General features: G+C 49.9%; 1 protein-coding gene across 2 annotated transcripts in view; it reads right to left on the minus strand.

Moving 5' to 3' along the window:
• LSAMP (limbic system associated membrane protein) overlaps window positions 1-19,128 on the minus strand; it is a 1,013,284-nt gene that overhangs the window by 166,945 nt on the left and 827,211 nt on the right. For both annotated transcript variants that reach the window (XM_075034369.1, XM_075034368.1), the window contains one exon: window positions 2,208-2,440. In XM_075034369.1, the coding sequence (XP_074890470.1) occupies window positions 2,208-2,440 (233 nt within the window). The remainder of the gene's footprint in view (window positions 1-2,207; window positions 2,441-19,128) is intronic.

Here is a 19,128-nt window from a genome sequence, read left to right on the forward strand (position 1 = left end):
TTTTCTTTTCTTTATTTTTACATTTGGGACGCCCAGAGCTTTACCTAGCCGACATTTTTAAGCTTATGAACACAAAAGCAAGAGAAGTAAATAAACTACATTAAATAAATAAACCCAAAAATCTTAGCATGACTCGCTATGCAAACTCCTTTCATTTGTACTAGCGGCAGACTATTTTTCAGGCAGACAACCTGCAAATCTGAGAGTAATAATAATCAATATGAGAAAATGATACTCGGAGAGGAAAGAGATTATTTTCTAACATATACTATTTTCTAATAAATTAGTTTTATTAGTTAAGAGTATTTCAAATTAATTATTTATTAGTTTTAAACTAATAAAAATATGGTTTAAAATGATGAATGAGTCGAACTATTCTAAACCGTAAAGGATTTTTCATTTATATTTTGCTTGGGTTTTTTTTACCAGATGAAATTTAATTTTAGAAAAATCAAAGCTATGAGTTTCACCTAATTACAGGATTACAGGACCCGGGGCTTTAAAAGTAAGCACGATATCACAATGGGTCTTTTCCCAAACCTGTGGCAGGCATTTAGAACAAAGATTATCCACAGATACGTTGTTTACAAGCGTGCAGAGTTTAGGTGTGCCAAAACCTGAATTTTCTCATCCTCAGAAAGGTGGCAGTAGTTCAGATCTGGACACCCACACATTTAGGTGAAAGCTAAGCTAGAGAACTCAATTTCGCTGCTTAGGCCCGTATCTAATAGGCACAAATAAAATTAATAATACTTGTGCGTGGCTCTAAAATTCATTCGTACCTATATTTTTCTTGATAGGTAAATGGAAATTGTATGCTGTGAGATTTTACCAGCAATAAACCACCCACAGCCGGTTAGCTATGCGCCGCTATAGCGAGCGACGAGGCAGGGGACATCTCCAGGGCTGGTGAGTGCATTTCGCACCGGGCGCGCTCCAGTGAAGACTCGGACAAGCCGGGAGAGCTGCTGTGCGGGCTGGCGTGTGCTGCTCGGGGAGGATTTTGCACAAGAAGACAAACCAGGAGCCTTCTGTCTCACTGCTCTCACCTATAAAGCATCACCTCTGACCGTAGGTCCGGACTTCACCTCGCAAATAAACACTCGGTATGTTCGTTAGCCCCCAGTTTGCCCAGTAATACCAGCAAGAGGAAGAGTCCCTTCACACATGCCTTTATATCCAGAGCGATTCAAACACTTGCTGGGGGAAATAAAATCCGCAGCCTTTTGGGTTACTGGACAAATCAGGAGAAATAACAAACTCCTGCCTGAATGACAATGTAGAAGCTGAACATATCTGTAATATGTATCGAACACATTCATACGTACCTATCTTTCTAAGCTGCTCTATAAATATTTTAGATAAATAGGCAGATAGACAGAATGGCGTGAAGATTAAAAGCAAAACAAAACAAAACTGAGTACACTTGCTCATTTGGTATTCTGGTCTGGACAGGATGGAACAAGTAAATTCCATAATGCCCTTACCAGTAATTGGTGAACTCCTTAATGTGTTTACTCTCTGTTATACCACAAATGCGGGCAGACAGATAGGATGATGCCGGTTCAGATCGCCAAGTTTCCAGTTCCCTATAACGCACACAGGAGGAGGGTAGCTAAAAAAGGAGAGGGCAACATAAGGTACGCTGCAGCTATCTCAGGTACCAGGTTTCACACATGCCTAGCGACAGCGCACCCTGCAAACCGATGACCCAGCACAGAAAAACACCCAGGAAAATTAATTCCCCAGCCTTGCAAAGAGTTGACAACGGAAGGCCAAAAACCACAGCACAGTAGCTTGTTGACACAAGAAAAAAGAAAGGAAATCTGAGGAAGGAGGAGGCGAAGAAACCAAAAGACTGTCTGGGAAGAGATGAGGCAAGCACGATGTTCTGACAAGTGTCATTATAAACAAATGCTTTCCCCTCAGCGCCAGAACAACTAGAGCCAGGAGCCAGGTCTGCATTATACTAGAATATGTCTTGGCATCATTGGTGTCCCCTGCTCTGTCACCGCTTTTGAAAGGACAGACTGACAGCAGAGTAAAGCCACGCTGCGCTGCAGCGGAAGGGGACGATCCTGCTGCCTCCTTTTGCAAATATAAGCGATACACAGGCTACGGACACCGGGGTTTCTCTAAGAAAGATACAGATCCCTCCACCCACTGTCTCTTTTGCTCTTTACTCTCTTCTCAGGCATGTTGCTTACCTTGCACAATCAAGTAAACCTGGGAAGTCTTGGGGTGATGCTGTGTCTGCACTGAACACGTATAGGACCCCTCATCGTAGACATCCACTTTCTGGATCCGCAGGCTGTACTCCAGGGGGTTTCTCTTCTCCAGCTCTACTCGAGGGTCCAGGGACCACTTGTCTTCTCCAGCAAAAATGATGCCGGAACGGTTTAACCAGGCCACCTTAGAGCTTCTGTCTTCTACATAACACCTGCAGAGGATGAGAAAGGTGAGGGGAAGATTAACAAGCCTCTCCATCATCTCCATTTTGTCCCTTCCCTTTACTACTTTGCTCAGAAACTCCGTAGCACGCTCCCGCCTCGCCAGTGAACCGCAGCATCTCCTCACCATTGCTGCCCCGCGGCCATGTATTTCACAATGATTCTTTTGAAGGGTTTCAGGAACCTTTGGTTCATGAAAGCATGGGATTTGGGGCGGCTGTGCCTCCTGTTCTCTATTCCTTTTTTCTGTGGCCTACACCTGCACCAAAAATGACTTTGGAAGGCCACAAGAGATCCTGGTCACCAAATCCCTTCTAACCCTGCCAATGGGAAAAATGGCTTTGTGGGAAGAGGGATTCACTCCTCAACCACCACCTTCCTAACATCCCCCCGCCTCGCCGATGCACATCTGCCCGCAGGGAGGTGCAGGTTTCAGGCTGGGAAGGAGAGGGTGTCACCGCCATCCCAGTGACACACGCAGCACGTCCTGTGAACATCCCAGGCGACACGGGAGAGAAGGAACGACGGCTAAAGCTGGGAAGCAGAGGAGCAGCAGCAGGACCAGCAAGTCCCATAGCCCTGCTCGCCAACCGTTGCAAGGCAGAGGACAGACTAACCCTGGCGCAACTGCAGGACAAGCATTTTGCTCCTTGACAGAGAGCAGGGAAGGTGCTGCAAAGATAAACGCATTTTTGGCCGAGGCACCTGCTCTGTACCACTTCCCACCTCCAGAAGGTGGCTTGCACAGGTGAGATGAGGAGATGCCAACGAGGAGGCACATCCTGCTCGCTCTCAGCTGTGTCTCATTCGAGAGGTCCAGGGCTGAAGAAGACAGGGGGACAGAATTCCTCTTTCACGCTGGCAGCCGTACCCACCAGGGCCCGGCTCAGACAGGCTGCGAGGCTTTGCCCTGCAGCAGCTCACGCTATGTTTGTTCTGCGGATAAATAGGGAAGCTCAGTCTCCAGAGCTGTTGCTCCTTCACCTCTCACAGCTCCGCGCACAGCCTCCTGACATCCAAATAACCCAGCACCTCTCCCCACCACTATTCATGCATATGTTGTATTTGAAAGAGAAAAGAGAGAGGATAAAGAGTATTGCTTCAAGATAAGACAAATATTTGACGGTAGGCTTTCGTACAGCCTCTTAGCACGGGTCAGACGTTTTCCAAGTCCCTCTATTTGAATACATTTCATTCATGCTGTGCTGCAGCTGCGGTCCCTTGCGACGTGACCCTACTCTTATAGCCGGCACCCCTCACCTCCTCCTTTTTGCACGCCCATGGATGCTCTCCGACTTGTTCTGGGGTTACTGGTGGGCAGGAGGAAAGCCAGGCTGCGTGGGCATGGATGGGAGGCACGCCACGCTGCTGGCCAAGCTGGAAGCAGCTCTGTCTGATCCGAGAAACATTTATTTTAGAGAGCAACCCAATAGAACCCGGCCAGCATCGCCACCATCCAGCCAAGGGAGGAAAGCGAGGGTTTGCTCCTCAGGCCAAAGCCCACCCTCCCGGCCAGGCAGGCGCTTCCCGGAGGTGAGCTGAGCTGTGACCTGCCTTGTTTTTAAAAAGCTGCTCTTTGTAAAAAAAAAAAAAGAAAGGGGCAGGGGAATCCACGAGCAGCCACTTACACGTAGAAACCAGCACCACCGCAACGTGGCGGTGCCCCAGTTCAGTTGGCCGCCCCGGGCCACCACCAGTGATGGGAGCTGGAAGCAAGGACCCGGAGAGGGCTCTGTGCCCCAGGGCTGGGAGCAATGGCCCTGCAGGGACACCCAGACTGTCTCCAGAGCCAGCTGCCTTCGGGTCACCAGCCTTCTTGCAGACACATTTCTGCGTAGAGTCGTAACGGCACCGAGAATCAGGGGTTAGGTCTTTTCCAAAGCCCCTCTCTGCACATTTTGGATTTGCAAAAATCCCGAGGGGGACGGCGGTGAGAAGCTAAGCAGATTAACAGCTGAAGCTGAAGTCTGGGAGCTGAAGTTTCTCAGTCACTTCTGAAAATCCCCCGGCATACCTATCAGTGCTGCTGGGCACCAGCAGATCCAGCGCGCCGCACCAGCCCCGCCGGGCTGCTTTCCGCACCTACGCTGCAGTGCTACGTGATACAGCGTGGCACCCCGCGGCTCTGCCCCGCACCCAGTCATTATGGAGGTAGCAAAGATGCCCCTGAGATGTCCCTCGGGTCAGTAACAGCTCAGCGGCGCGGTCGGAGCAAAGCCTCGTCCTCAGGGGACACTCACCTGGGGATCTTCCCTCCTCTCTGCTGAAAGGAAAATCTCTGCTGAAGGGAAAACGTGTGTCATAACCTGTCCTACACCCCCCAACGTCAGCCCTAGGACAGTGGTCAATAGCTACAGTCAGACAATCTTGCAAGTCGCCCTGAAATAAGTTGGCGGGTGCTACGAAAATAAAGCGAGGAGGAGAGAGAAGAAGAGGGAAAGGAGGAAAATAGGAAGAGTAAGTGAAATGGTGTTGAGCTGCTCTGTTCAGCATACCTATTCCTCTCCAACTGTCAGGGAAAATCAATGTACAAATGTGGAATTTCCAAGTCCTGGCGTGCTCTGAACATGCATCCATGTGGATGATGCATCTCAGTATGTCCGTCTGCACACATGCACCCTCTTAGTCTGCCAGAGATGCCACCCAGCTGTATGGATCACGCTTTAATAAGGATTTATGGTGATGATTTTCACAGCGTAATAAGTGCTAATTCAATACTAATAGAATATTAAATGGCACGTTAACTGACACTTTAACTGCAATGCAATAGGAGCATGGCATCAGCACGATATCAAATGACTCTTATCGTTCACTAATAATCAATAATCAAGTTCACAGAGACAGTCAAACGCTTTTCATTAGGCTTATTGAAAGCATTACCATCAGCATCAGCGAACGCTAATAAATGATCTGCGATCCATCCATTTTGCTTTTCCTTACGGTTTCAGGTGTCATTTCTTGACATCTCTGATGCTGCTAATGAGAGGACCAGCTAGCGGTGGTGGTCATGTCCTGCACAATCACTGCAGGGACTCAGGAAGAGGATTTTAGCACCAATTCGAATTACAGACACAGAAGGACAAAAAAAATCTTGCTGCCGTGCCCCTTTAGCCTCCCTGGCCCTCTCGTAAGCAAACATAGCAAAGTTTGGCACCTGCGTTTTTTTAGCGACGGCACCATTTTTAGCTGCTACAGATGCGTTTCCAGTTCTCACACAGTGATTAACAACCACGTAACAACCAGCCAGGAGAGGATGGCTGGAAACTGGACGTGGAGAAAGGAACCTGGGCTATCCTCGCGTGTCTTCCTCAGCCTCAGTTTCCCCACGCGCAAATGCAGACGATGGAGCTCAGCCGTGCCGCAGGAGAGAGGGGGGTGACGCTTTCACCATAGGAGAACACTTTGGGACCTCCAGTAGGAGCCATCGCCTCGAATGGGAGGGAGGGCTGCCCACCACTGTTCCCAGTCCCTGGATTTCAGACTGGGGGGGCACATGTGGTTGGAAAAACCTAGCACGGGCTCCAACTGCCAGGGTGGTGACTGCAAGGGATGAGGAGGAGGAGGAGGAGGATGCACGAGAGCTGGGGGCTCACCAGAGTACATCTTGTTCTGCCTCAGGGAAGGCAGGACAGCAGCTACGGCCCTGGGCTATGGAGATGGAGTGGGGGTATTTTATTGCCTTCCTGGGGGGTCTTTTGTGGGTAAGTTTGGTGTTTAGAAGGGGTGGCTGATATTTAGAGCCTACAGTGATGAAGAGGCAGGAAGGAAACCCTGTAGGACCTGGTGAAGCTGCAGTTTAAATGATTACTTCAACATGGTGGGGATTTTACAGCATTATCGATGATGTATTGGGTCACCTTGAACTCGCGATAATTGTTCGGGGGGGGGTTACTGTTGTTGGAATTCCAAATAATAATTTTTTTTACAGCAGACCCAATCCCACAGTTCTCTGCCAGAGCCCTGCTAGTGAGAAGAGGCGAGCTGCTAGGATTAATGCAACGCCGCGTGCTGTTTCACCAGCAAGCCACGGCTTTTACCTCATTTGGGGGAAAAATAAATAAATAGCGTGGTTTCAGACTGCATTTTCTGCCCTCCTTCTCCAAAGCACGTCGTGGCGACAGCTCTGTGTCATAATTCCCACACTGCTCTTTAATCATCTGGTCTCTGTTAACCCTCTGATCACCTCTTCTGTAGGACAACCTCTGTGCAGCAGGCCACAGCTCGGCAGCCTGCTGCATACGCAATTAAGCACCTGAAACCCACCCCATCGCACTCACCGAGGGACACGGCCCCCTTTCGCCAGAGGATGCCGCAACCCACCCCGGATCAGATCTCCTGCCTCCCCCTTGGGTCTGTGATGAGCCTGCTCTAATCTTCGCACTTCACACACGCTCGCAGGATCCAGCTAACAACTTCCCCTGCTGTCCTCTACCCCCGGCAGCAAAATAGCAAGAGGGAAAAAGAGAGAGGGATCAAACACGGCTTGTTCGGCACAAAGCAACGTCAGCTCCCGGCTGTCAGCTCTGAACGTGCAAGACAAATTCTCCGTTGTGTTGCGAAGTATGATCCCGGAAAGCTAATGCGGTGGTTAAACACAATACCGCTCGCAGCCTTGCGAGGAAAGCTCAAGAGCAAATCACGCTCGCGCTGATTCGTCTCGTCTTCTTGTGCTCTTCGGTCCTTCCCTGAGCGGCGAGCAAGGACCTGAACGCAGCCATGGTCAACCCACAGGGGGGGCAAAAAGAGCCCAACCCCTCCGCTACGCCCCAGCAGGGACGTGGGCAGCAAGGGTTAAGGACTGACCATGGTCCTACAAGCCCTGACCCTCCCAAGCGGGGTGCTCGGGGAAAGAGCCCAGCCGGACCCCGCAACGCCACTGCGGTGCTGGACCCCGCCGGAATTTCAAGAGCAACGCAGCGCTGCCGCTGCAGCAACCAGCTCCCTTCCCCCGGTGTACGGCCCCCACCAGAGGAGTACACTGGTGGAGCACGTAGTCCAGAGGAGTAACGTAGGAGTTGTCGGCCCTGGGGGGTTTCCCGCTATTCCGGATCAGGCTCTTCTCAGCCAGAGATGCTGCAGAAGGCGGCTACGGCTGAACTTATCTTCAACTCTGCGAAGGCAAGGGCCCCCCGAGTGGATGGCAGCGGGAGACTGCATCAAGCGAGTGTCTGAAACCTCCTTTCAGCCAAGCACCCAAAGCCTCATTTTACCAAATTTGAATACGCGTGGGCATGAGGTGTTGCTCAAACTTCTCCTTCTCCTCCCTGCTGCCACTGCTCCTCTCTTTCCTCAGCCTGGTCCTGCTGCTGCTCCCCTCCTGATGGGTCACTGCGAGAGAACGCTGCACCAAAGCGGGACGGATTCCCAAAATGAGGCATAAATAGCTCCTGAGCCACCACCGCCAGCATGATAACACAGGCCCTCGGAGGGATTTAGAAAACTACTGCTCAAAGCCAGTCCTGCGCTGGAAAACTGGCAGGAGGGGGAAACTGCCGCATCTGTTCAGCCCACGCTTTCTTTCAGCCATATTATGCTGTGACCTTGGTTGTCACACCTCTCTGCGACTCCCTGCGTATCTCGGCACTCGGGTGGCAATTTGGGGCCGTCCTCCTGTTGGGGCGGTGCCGGGCTGATAGGATGCCCGCACTTCTGCTCATCCTCTTTAGTAAATTGCCACTTTGGGAGTGCGAGGCTAGGACGGGCTTCCCAGGTCAGGGAGCCCCAGCCTCCATCGGCACGGCCAGCTGTACCTTATCATCTTTTTCAGAGACGTACTTCATTCCTACTTAAGCCTACTGCATTTGGGGGGGGGTACCCTCCCCCTGCTTCGTACGGCAGGCTGTTCAAAGTCTTTCTGCTCTGCTGATTAGAAACTTTTTTTTTCTAATTCTAAGTCTAGATTTATTCACGGCTGGTTTATATCCATTCCCTCTCACACCACCACCATCCTTTAGCTTAAATAGCTCTTCTCTCTCCCGGGTGCTTATCTTCCAGCATGTTCACAGAGAGCAATCATATTCCCTCTCAGCCTTCATTTTGCCGGGCTCAACCAGCCAAACTCTCCTAGTTTCTTCTTGTATGATAGACTCTCCATTGCCCTAAACATCCCAGTAGCCCTTCTCAGCACCTGCTCCAGTCTGAATTCCTCTTTCGTGACCAGAATTCGTACCCAGCTTTCTAGATGAGGACTCCCCAGTGCCTTGTAGAGAAACGTTCCTATCTCACTCTCTCTCCCATCAACTCTTTTTAATGAAAGCAAAAAGAATTGCAACCAGTGAATATGACTATCAGTGCAGAACTGCTCATGTGCTGTGAGCATCCTCGGCTCTCAGTCCATGTGATACGCATGGAAAATGAAACCCAAGGGAATTCATCAAAAATACACCAGCCTAAAAAGACAGCTAGCTGCACAGGCTCTCACTAGCAGACACACAGCTGGTCTCACATGGGTTTTCTTTCTGTTAAAATGACTATTTAAGAGTATAAGTTCCTGTTTGCAGAGAAAAAAAACAGAAATCAAGCCCCAAATTATAGTAATTGTTATGCCAGTACTCTCCCGGGGTGGATGTAACTATATCAGAATAAGAGAACTTGCACTGGCATGATTTATTGCTCTTCCCATCTTCTGGGGATCAGTATACCTGCATAAACAACTTCAGCCCACATCCATTCCAGCAGAGGTACCTTCTTAACAGTATCAATACGAGTTGCTACGAACAAAGTTAACTCCATCCCAGCCACATCCCAGCACGGTTTAAAACTTCAAAATACAGACAAAGACTCAGGCTGAGGTCTACCACCACGGTGCTGGGTTTTCCTATATCCCACCAGACCTAGGAAAAAAACTCCATTTCTTTACAGTGTAGTCAGGAAACCCTTGGATGGCTCTTTGCCCACTCCGAGGCGCGTATCTGGAGCGACTTGTCTCCAGTTACAGGGCTCCTGCCAGAGGAGATGTGCTCCTCACGTGCGCGCAGAGGGCCCAAACCGCTCTCTAGCTGATGCTCGCAGAAATGCCAAATGCTCTGACAGCTTGCATCGGGGTCTTGCACCGCGATCAGTCGGGAGGATGAGATTTGCTGAGGAAACAGACGCCCAGCTCCCTCTTTGTCTTTGGAGTTAGCCGAGCACTCGACAGTGTTCCTTTTCGGTCCAGCCAGAAACCTGGCTCTGGTCTCGATGCAGCGTGATTAGGTGATGCTCATCAGCTATTGATCACACAGCCTTAGTGAAACGCCCAAGCAGGAGCGTATGCCTCGCTCTGCTGTCTGCGGCTTCCCGCAGCGCCATGGGGGTCCTGCACCCTCAAAAGGGGAAACCAGGGAATAGCGGAGGTGATGCGAATAGCAAGAGGGAACACCGCCAGATAAGTTGCCTTTTGGTTGCACTGCCCTTACGCTAAGGGCTCTGGGCTTTTGCCATCGATAAGTCAGAGGCTGACATTTAAAAAGTACCTGCGGTCACTTAGGAACTGAAGGTCACTGAAAGACATTAGTAATTAGTCACTTATGTGAACTGGATATTGGCTTTTATGCCAAATTCGTAAAAGGACTGGAAACCAAACAGCTATTGATGAGTTTCTGCACCCTTAGGACTTTTTTCTGGTTGGGAGATACACCAAGAAGGAGAACAGGAGCACTAATAAGGCACCCATACAGACTACCATCCCTTTTGTTTTACTTCACAAACTTCAGTACTGGAAATTGCCTATTTCTTCCACCTGAACCCCCAGTGCCTGGTAGGTAACCTTCATGTGGTCACCACTAGGTAACTCCAGAAAAGCTACTTCCAAACTTTTCCCTTGGATTTCTTCTTAAAAAAAAAAAAAGAAAAAGTGCATTTCAGAGATGTGATCTCCTCCTCTGACAGGCGGGGAGGGAGGGTTTGGCTGGGAAGTCCACGTGACTCTGTATCTGGTAATTATCCAGCCGCAGAAGCAATCTGAAACGTTCTGTGCTGTCGCGGAGAATGACAGCACCTGGAGCTCCAGCACCCAGATAAAAAGCGGAGAGACAATCGGGCAGATGGAGAAAGGCAATGCTACATCATGGGGCGACAAGCGGGGGGAGAGAAAGAGCGGGGGGGAGAGGCAAAAGCTGGCGAGAAACACCAAGGCAGCCGGCACAGCTACTGGAGAATGAGATAATGCCACAGATTAGTAATGCAAAGGGCAGCTCTGAGAGAGGGGGAAACAGAGAAAGAAGGCGTGAGGGCAGGTCAGGAGAGAGCGGGTGCAGAAGAAGGACAGTGCAAACAGAAGAGGGAATGGGAGAGTGATGCTAGACGGAGCTTCAAAGCATTTTGTGTGGTCTTGGGTCCCTTCCTCCCACCCCAGTCACAGGCTAAAAATGCAGGAGCTCTCACCAGAGGCTGTCACAGAGCAAGGGGGAGATTTGCAAATCAGCTCCTCGCAGCTGAAGAGAGACGTGGCACTGCAAATAGCACTTTCCAGCTTGTGGATTCCAGTGGTTTGCTCAGGGAAGGGGACTACAAAACTTAAGATCGAAATAACTACAACTGGAACTTTGGGGCATCACCTCATGTATTTTGTACGGCGGAGAGGCGAGAGGGAGGTTCCCCGACTCTCCTTCTCACAGGCGCACACGCAGAGGCACGTGTGAGCCTGCAAAACAGCCCGTGTGATTGACGCCGTGGTGCCACGGCCCAATTCCAAAAAGCAAGGTGCCGCACGTGCCATCCCATGCGGCAACGTGACAGCATCAGCACGCGCTCTCGGGGCTGCTGCAAACGAGGGGCATGCCCGCAGGACTGGCAGCAGCCTTCGACGGGTCTGGAAGAGCTGGCTGCCAGGCGGCCCGAAGCCATGTACCGCCTCTGGGAAGGTTTCTGATGCCGGAAAATACAGCCAAACAGGCAATCGGATTAGGGGCAAAGGCTTGTCAGGGACTGGTGTTGGCCACCAGCCTCAATGCCTGCTGGGGTAGTGAGCGAGGCACTGGCCGTGACCGACAGACCTGCAGTGGCATCCCCTCTCCACGGAGGCAGGAGGAACTAAATGCCCAGATGTCCACACCTGAACATCTGGGGAAGGAAACGGGAATGGTAGCAGCCGCGAACGGGTATCACAAGGTCTGAGCACTGGGCCGCGTGGTCCAGTGACCACCCTCCCGTGATTAGTGACAGACATTTCAAAGAAAGGTGGAACGCCTCCTAAAAGGACAATGTAAATCACCATCTACATAATTTCATGATCCTTCCCAGCCATAAAAACCTATTAATCTAGCCCCAAGCAAACGTAAGTTGGCCTCCTCTCCGAATGACAGCTTGCATTCCACCTTGTAAGTTTGTACTCTGCCTTTCTTATCCCCAGGCATTTCTCAACCCCTTGCCCCCTTTTTCTTTTTTTAAACTCATTAACATGTTCATCTTGGTGATACTTTCTGGCTGAGAATTTCGACAGTTAACCATTAATTGGTACAAGGCTGTGAAAGAATATCAGATTTAAGTGCTATGTGAAACTGGCAGGTGTCTCCTGTGTTTTGCACTACATGAAATAGTTCCTTCCAACACCTGAGGAGCATGCCACCTCACATGGTATGTGCTACTTTCTTGACCTTAACATCCATTTCGTCTCATACTGCTCCTTCTCCAAAACGGAAAAGAGAATATCGCACCTGAAGCATTAGCCCTTGACCTGGGGGGGGTGAGGGAGAAGGATCCGCGCCCAAGGAGAAATCAGTCTTGAAACTCTCTGGAGGGGCAGATCAGAATGGGAATGGGAGCAACATTAGGGAAAATAACACTTAACTTTCCCTTCTCTTCTGATGCCATGAAAGTATCAGAGGTGGCTCAACCAAGTCATCGTCCCCCCTTCCTCAGGCTGCCAGCAGCTGACGGTGAAGGGTGGTATTTTGGGATGAATGAGAAAGCGGGCCCATCCTGCCTGCTCTCTCCCAGCTGCTGCACTTCAGCGAAGGACACCTCCTTGATGTGCAAACATTCTAGTTATTATTTACAGCTGACCTTTCCCCTCTCCAGCTCCCGCTGCTGCAGCACTGCTGGTGGAGTCAGAGCTTGCAGAGATTGCGGAGACGATGTGTAGCGAAACATGTTAGCTTCCCTGTCTGTGCCAGAGCTGTCAGCAGTGCCACTGTGGATTGAGCTGCACCCGTGCAAGCAACGGTGGGAAGTACGAAGAAAAAAGCCTAATGTAGACAAAGGCTTTGAGGAGCTTAACCCCTCTTCCCCTTTTCCATCTCTCTCCCACTTGAAAGCGGAGAACAGCTTCTGAGCAAGACACACGCTCTCATTTCCATATCTAAAGCCAGTCCCGAAATACCGTTGTGAAATAATGCTCTCGGAGAGGAGACCACGAAGCAGATTCCCTTTGTGAGATTCTGCTGCTTCTCTTTTTAATTCCACCCAAAAAACAACCGCCACCAAATACCGAGCACACCTGGACTGGTGCAGTCAATCCAAGGCACCTTGTTACCAGAACGATACGGGGAAATTGGAGGGAATTCAGAGGCAAGCAACAACAAAATCCATCAAGGGCTGGAAAGGGATCAGCATCTAAGGGAAGCTTAAAAATATTAAATATGTATAACTTGACTAAGGGAGGACTTAAAAGGGACATGTTGACAAGCTATACCTCTTTGAAAGCTGAAAGCACCAAGGGAAAAGAGGAATTATTTAGCAAGATGCATAGGGGTCTAGAAAGGAGTAACAGGTCAGAAAAAGAAGAGAACTAAGTCTGTTCAAACTTGAGGAAAAACTTCTTGTCATCTACAAGTGCTAGTCTTGTGAAGAGTCTCCCAAGGAAAGCAAGGAAGCCCCTATCGTTTCAGACATTTAAAACAAAGCTGGGCTGAGGACCAGAGGATGTTTAAGCTGTGCGGGGAGCAGCTGCACAGGGGCTGCAGGGAGAACAAACTACAATGACCCAGTCTTATTACTTCTACCACCTACCTGGCAGAGTTCAGCAGTATGTCAGGAAAAGACAACTCCTCTTGCAAGTTTCTGTCAGACGAACCTATGTTTTTAGCGATTTTCACTTCACATACAGCTAAATATTTCTCGGCAAGAACTTTGACCTCTATATACTGTACCGGAGTTAGCTGGCACAGGCATGGTTTTGTTTTCCTAAACTGGATCTGTTAGAAGTCATCCACGGACAGGTAGAAAACTACTGATACGAAGAACCAAAGTGTTCTTATTTCTGAAAGCCATTGGCATATGGTTGTATTCCCAAATGTGCTGTGAGTGAAGTCATCAGGCACTTAGAAGTCACACGTGAAGCTTGATTTTTCAAAGCGCTTAGCATTGAAATTAAGAGCAGATTTGTCAAACTGCTTTTGGGCCTACCAGCTCGCAAACTAACACACAAGAACCAAATTTTCAAAACAGCGTTTGGCACAGCGAGCTCCTTCACCAATACAGCCACTTCTCTTGCTGCCTAAAATGACATACTTTTGAAAATCTGTCCCACGGGTGTTTTACAATCGTAGAACAAAGTGCTGCAAACTTCAGACTCGCATGCTGTATTTATCTTCTGTGTTGAAGAACTCCTTTAAGTGGAAACCACAGCAAAGCTGTGACAGCTAGGCAATGCTCTACTCCACTTTCTTTCCTTTATTTGCAAAAAAATTTGCTAAATTTTGGCCCTCCCTAATGCCCCACTTTTGTCCACCATCAGGCCTTGCGAAAGGAGGCATCTGAAAAAGACTTGCAGGGAAGGTAGAGAAGAGAAGCTGCTGGGAGGGAGAACTCCCAAGAGCTTTGATCTGAGCTTACCTTTATCCCCACACGCACAATATGCCTTGCAGAGGAGGACATGTTTATAAATAAATAAATAGCAGAGGAGAGGGGGAAGAGTGGAAGAAAAGAAATGTCAAGATATATTTGATGGAGTTTCTGCTGTTGGCATGAAAGCCAGGAGCTGCCTTAAAACCTCATGGTCAGAAACAGAATAGGAGGAAGGTACAACTCCTTGAGAAAGCAGGGCAGGAACAATTCCCACCGCTAGATCTCCTTGCCATCCTACTAATCATCATAATAGCTTGTGCTGTCCTTCCTCGGAGACCCTTGCAGGACTTGGTCTTGCAAGGCAACTCAGCACATGCTGCACATCAAGCAGAGTTTTTGTCAGTTGGACTAAGCACTGTGCAACCGGAGCTCTTGCGCTTTGTGGAGAAGTATTACAATGCCTGTTCTACGCATATGGGGAGACATTGGAGAAGGAAAGAAATAGGTTCTGCAAAGTCATACAATGAAATTATTTTCTAGCCGGAACCAAAACCTGACAGACCTGACCTGTCTCTTATAAAACTCTGGAGTGCATTGGTTGCGTGAGTGTAGCGAGAGGGGGGCAGCGATGGCTTCAAAACAGCCTTTGCAAACCCAGGTGCCGCCTCCAGGCACGCCTACCTTAGCGCTACTGCGAGAGATCACGCTTTGCTTTCCCTCTAATTGGGAGCTGCCCGGGGACACGCAACCAGGGCAGAAAGAACTGGCTGAAGCACAAGCTTCTCCTCCCCACGGTTTGAAGGCAACCGGCTTGGGTCACTTGGCTCTGTGCTCTGGAGCCTGAACTCCAGCCTGGCTACCAACAGCAGTGCAGGCATAACCACAGGGACCGCTCTGACTGCTTCTGCACCTTCTGACCTGCAGTCTTCTGGCACTGGCAAAACAAGCTGCGCAAATTGGCTGGAACACAGAACATAAACCCTTTTCGTTTCTTAGCGAAGACAATGTTGCTTAATCCTACTGGAAGCATTTACTGAGGGATATCTTATCAGGATCCACTGACATCCCTGCCTCTTCTCCCAAGAGCCTGCTGCGAAACGCACCCTCTCCCCTGCGCGCAGCTTATCCGCAGCACAGATAAACCATTTCCCCACAGAGTTCCCTCCTGTACAGCTGTCTGACTGGTAGTTTAGTTTCTGACACCGCTGGGTCTAAGGCTGCTCACGTGGGCCTTGGCTGGTCTGAGGCTGGATTCCTATTTCTGTTCTTCTGGCAGGTCGCTTGCTCTAAATAATTTCCAGAAGTCCAGTACTGTACAGAGAGATGCCAAACTGCGGCTTCAGCTGGCATAAATCAAGGGTCAACAAGGCGCCACTAAAGTAAATGGGGAAGCCTAGATTTACACTAGATGAGGATCAGCCCTGCTTCCTTGCACCAGACTCTAAATGAATTCATTAAATACAGCACTTCAGTCTGCTCAGCTAAAAGCAGCTCCAGCTGGCAGGAGGTTTCAGATCCAGGGAATGTTTAAAAGATGAGGATTTGTAGCCTGCTCTGAGTTTACACTTGGCTAGAGGTAGGCTCTCATCAGCCGTGCAGGGCAGATGACATCATGCCCACCCGATGGGTGCCTGTGCATCCCCAGCGTCCGCGCACAGCACGATGTTTACACGGGACCTCACAGCCTTGGGAGCACAATCTAGACCTAAGTTCTCCTGGGAAGATGCTCAATTGAGAGTCCTCCAGGGTAGCAGAAGAGAGGCCCTGCTGTACCTCCACCAGACTGAAGGGCTTGGTTTGGTTTTTTTCATTTTTATAAGTTTTCACTTGGGGGCTGGGGGTCTACACCAAATTTGAATCTGCAGCAAGGTAAGCACCAGCACCGGGGGCACGGAGAGCAGTTTGGGATCTGTGAGACAGGAGCGAAACAGTTAATGTTGACATTAAACCCTAAATGAGAGGATGTTAAAAGTTATTCTTAGCTTATGAAAAAAGAAGCTGTGCTGTGATCGTCTGGCCTGCTCTCATGTATTGTACAGATCTCGTGATTCCTGCAGTTTAATCCCTTATCCGCTCACTAAAACAGATGGTGTTGCAGGCTCTTTGCAGACTCTGACAAATATGACCGCACTGGGAACACTGTTCATATATCCACACTTGCCGTACAACCCTCAGGATGAGATACACTGGCTTGAGATGGAAGTTCACATCCAAAGCACAATCTGCAGCAAAGAAGAGAACCCATTCTCTTTCAGCATTGCTGCTGAGGTCTCTAATATGCACAGTCGCACGCAAAATAGCGTCCTATTGACATATATAAAGGTCAAAACAATGGGACCCTCCAAAACCTTTGTCCTGAGCTCCCAGTCAAGCCCTCTCCCTTTGGCCAGGACCAGGGCGCATGTTGTTTTTCCTTAAGGAACAGATCTGCCCACTGAACAACGATACCGCCAATAAGCTGGGAAGTAAGAGACCCCGAACTCAAATGGACCTGACACCGACCCCTCTCTGGCTTTACACTTACTGTTCCTTCCTTAGGCTGGGAAAAAAGGGTCAGTCCTGGCCAGCCACTGAGAGGTAGGGAGAGCACGCAAAATTATTCACTGATGCTAGACTATTACACGTCTTCTCTCCGTGATGCTTCCGTGTGTGTGTGTGTGTGGTTTTGTGTGCCATCAGCCAGTGCTCGGAAAGACAAGTGAGGTTAACCGAGCTACATGCATTGCTCCCACTAGAGCAGTATAAAATGGTGATAAACCACAACTGGAACCGCTCTGCAGTAAGTATCTGGCCAGAGGTGAAGCATGAGGTTACGGCAGCAGCTCCACTCCTCTGTCCCCCTCCGCCTGATGGATCTTTGGTAATAAACCACCCTTCAGCCTTTCCTGTCTGAAACCCAAACTGCTGGGATTCAGGGAAGATAAAGATTTCAACCACCTTTCAGAAGAGCCTTCACAAGAACTAAAAGCCCCTGTTGGCATAAAAGCAGACATGTAATGGGCTTTCTCTGTCCCTGAAAGTAGTTTAGCACCGCAGGAACGTGCAGTCCTTTTATCTCTCTTCTTTATTTAACTGGAGTCGTTAAAATAAACTGATTTCCCAGCCAATTAATTATCAAATATCTGTAACAGCTTTCAAGCCCTGCCATTACTCAGTCTCAGAGGCCCCCACAGGCAATGTTAAGCTACACTCTCCTTACCTGAGTAACCGCTGCTCCTGCAAGCCTGCTCCCTTGTGCTGAGCTGACAGCAGAAAAGCAGCGCAGGGGCTGGCAAAATCCTGGAGGAGAGCTGCGAACGCCACCACCCCTGCGCCTGCCTAAGCAGCGACTCCAGCTACGCGCGAGCCCCGAGCCGGGAAGCTTTACCGCACCGCTTGAGCAAGACGCGCTCGCCAGCTCTCAGCCACGGGCGCGCGGACCCCAGCCCCGCCGCGGGAGCAGCTAAACCCCGTCGAGGCACCTGACGCTGCCAGCGGGATCGGCTGGTACCCGACGGCAGGCGCTGCCAGCCGAGGTGAAGCGCAGATGCCGAGTACCCCGAGCTCGGCGCAGCGGGAGAGCGTAGGCTTCGGTTCAAAGCACGCGCCAGGAACCAGCTGCTCGCCCAGACGTGGACAGGGACAGCTCCCGCCACGGCCGCGTTACCTACTGAAAAACCAGTCTCCACCTCTCTGTTAACTGGATGGTTGGGCTTGCCGTGGGTACATTAGCAATGCCCCTGCCATCTATTTTATACGCAATAAACTCCACTCATATGTGGTTTCAATTAGGAGATTTCAAATGAGATTGAAGATAATGCATCCCATAATTACTCACCCTTCTCCCTTCTAGAAACTCAAGCAGAATCATTTCCAGGCCAAAATGCAGTCTCTCTTGATTGATGACGCTAATAAAATGGCTTTATTGTGATATAAATAGCCTTAAAAACGTCCTGGAGAGTCAATATCAGTGCTTGATGACCTTACGCAAGCAAGGTCCTTATCTTACGGTGTACTAAAGCTTAACGAGTTATGCTTCTGAGAAGTTTGCCGTTGGATTTGGGCACTGGTTTGGGCAACTACAGAAAGGTAGCTCCCGAATTAGACATGCAAAGCGGGAACTGTTGAAACACCTTTCCTCTTCCTTGCGTTCCCTATTAATAATCTCTTCGCTTCCTAGCTTGCCTGGTGCCAGTTCAAACACAAGCACCGGCTGAGCCCAGCAGGAGCCACGGGAACACTGTGCTCCAGCGTCTCTTTGCTGGAAGGTTACCAGCTACTGCTACAGTAATTGGAAAACCTGAAATTTCTTCCCAATCGTGCACGCTCCGAGCCGCTCACAGCCCCTACGGAGGCGTGCGGCCAGACAAAAGGCCTAAAAGCGGCTTGCTCTGGAGCACATTCGTGGCCTACATCATGGTGGCCGATATGTTTTCATTACCCCCTCGTCACGAGAGGCCACACGCGGCCTTCCCCGGCGTGCAACCGGGAACGAAGAGCTTGGTGCCTTGGGCTGCACTGGAAGCTTGGGGATGGCAGAAATTTGAAGTAATTTTTTAAATTAGCACCCTCCGTGCAGTTGCCTGCTCCAGCAGGCCAAATACAGAGCCTGCCTCAGAGAAAGAGGGAGAAGGCCTTTGGGCGTTCATGAGAGAAATGCCCACAGCTTTCTTCTTTTTTCTGAACAGCAGCGTACCTCATTCCTCATAAGGACAAAATGCTGGTTTTAAGGCCTTATTTGAGAGTGGGATATCCTGAAAACACGTGGTCAGGTCTAGTAGGACCGTAATCTTCTGCACGCAAAAATACGAGATACCGTTGACCATGCTTTCCCGTAGTGCTACCTTGGCTCAGATCCGGAGGCAGACTGGGTGCTAAAGAGCTTTGCTGGGAGCGACAGAAGCATGTACACCTGTCAGAAAACGCTGATTTCATAGCAGCCGTGACAGTGATGTGATCAGGACCTGACAGACAGGCGAAAAAGGAGAAGGAA

The sequence above is a fragment of the Buteo buteo genome, chromosome 8, assembly GCF_964188355.1.
Source record: "Buteo buteo chromosome 8, bButBut1.hap1.1, whole genome shotgun sequence".
Taxonomy (NCBI): Eukaryota; Metazoa; Chordata; class Aves; order Accipitriformes; family Accipitridae; genus Buteo; species Buteo buteo.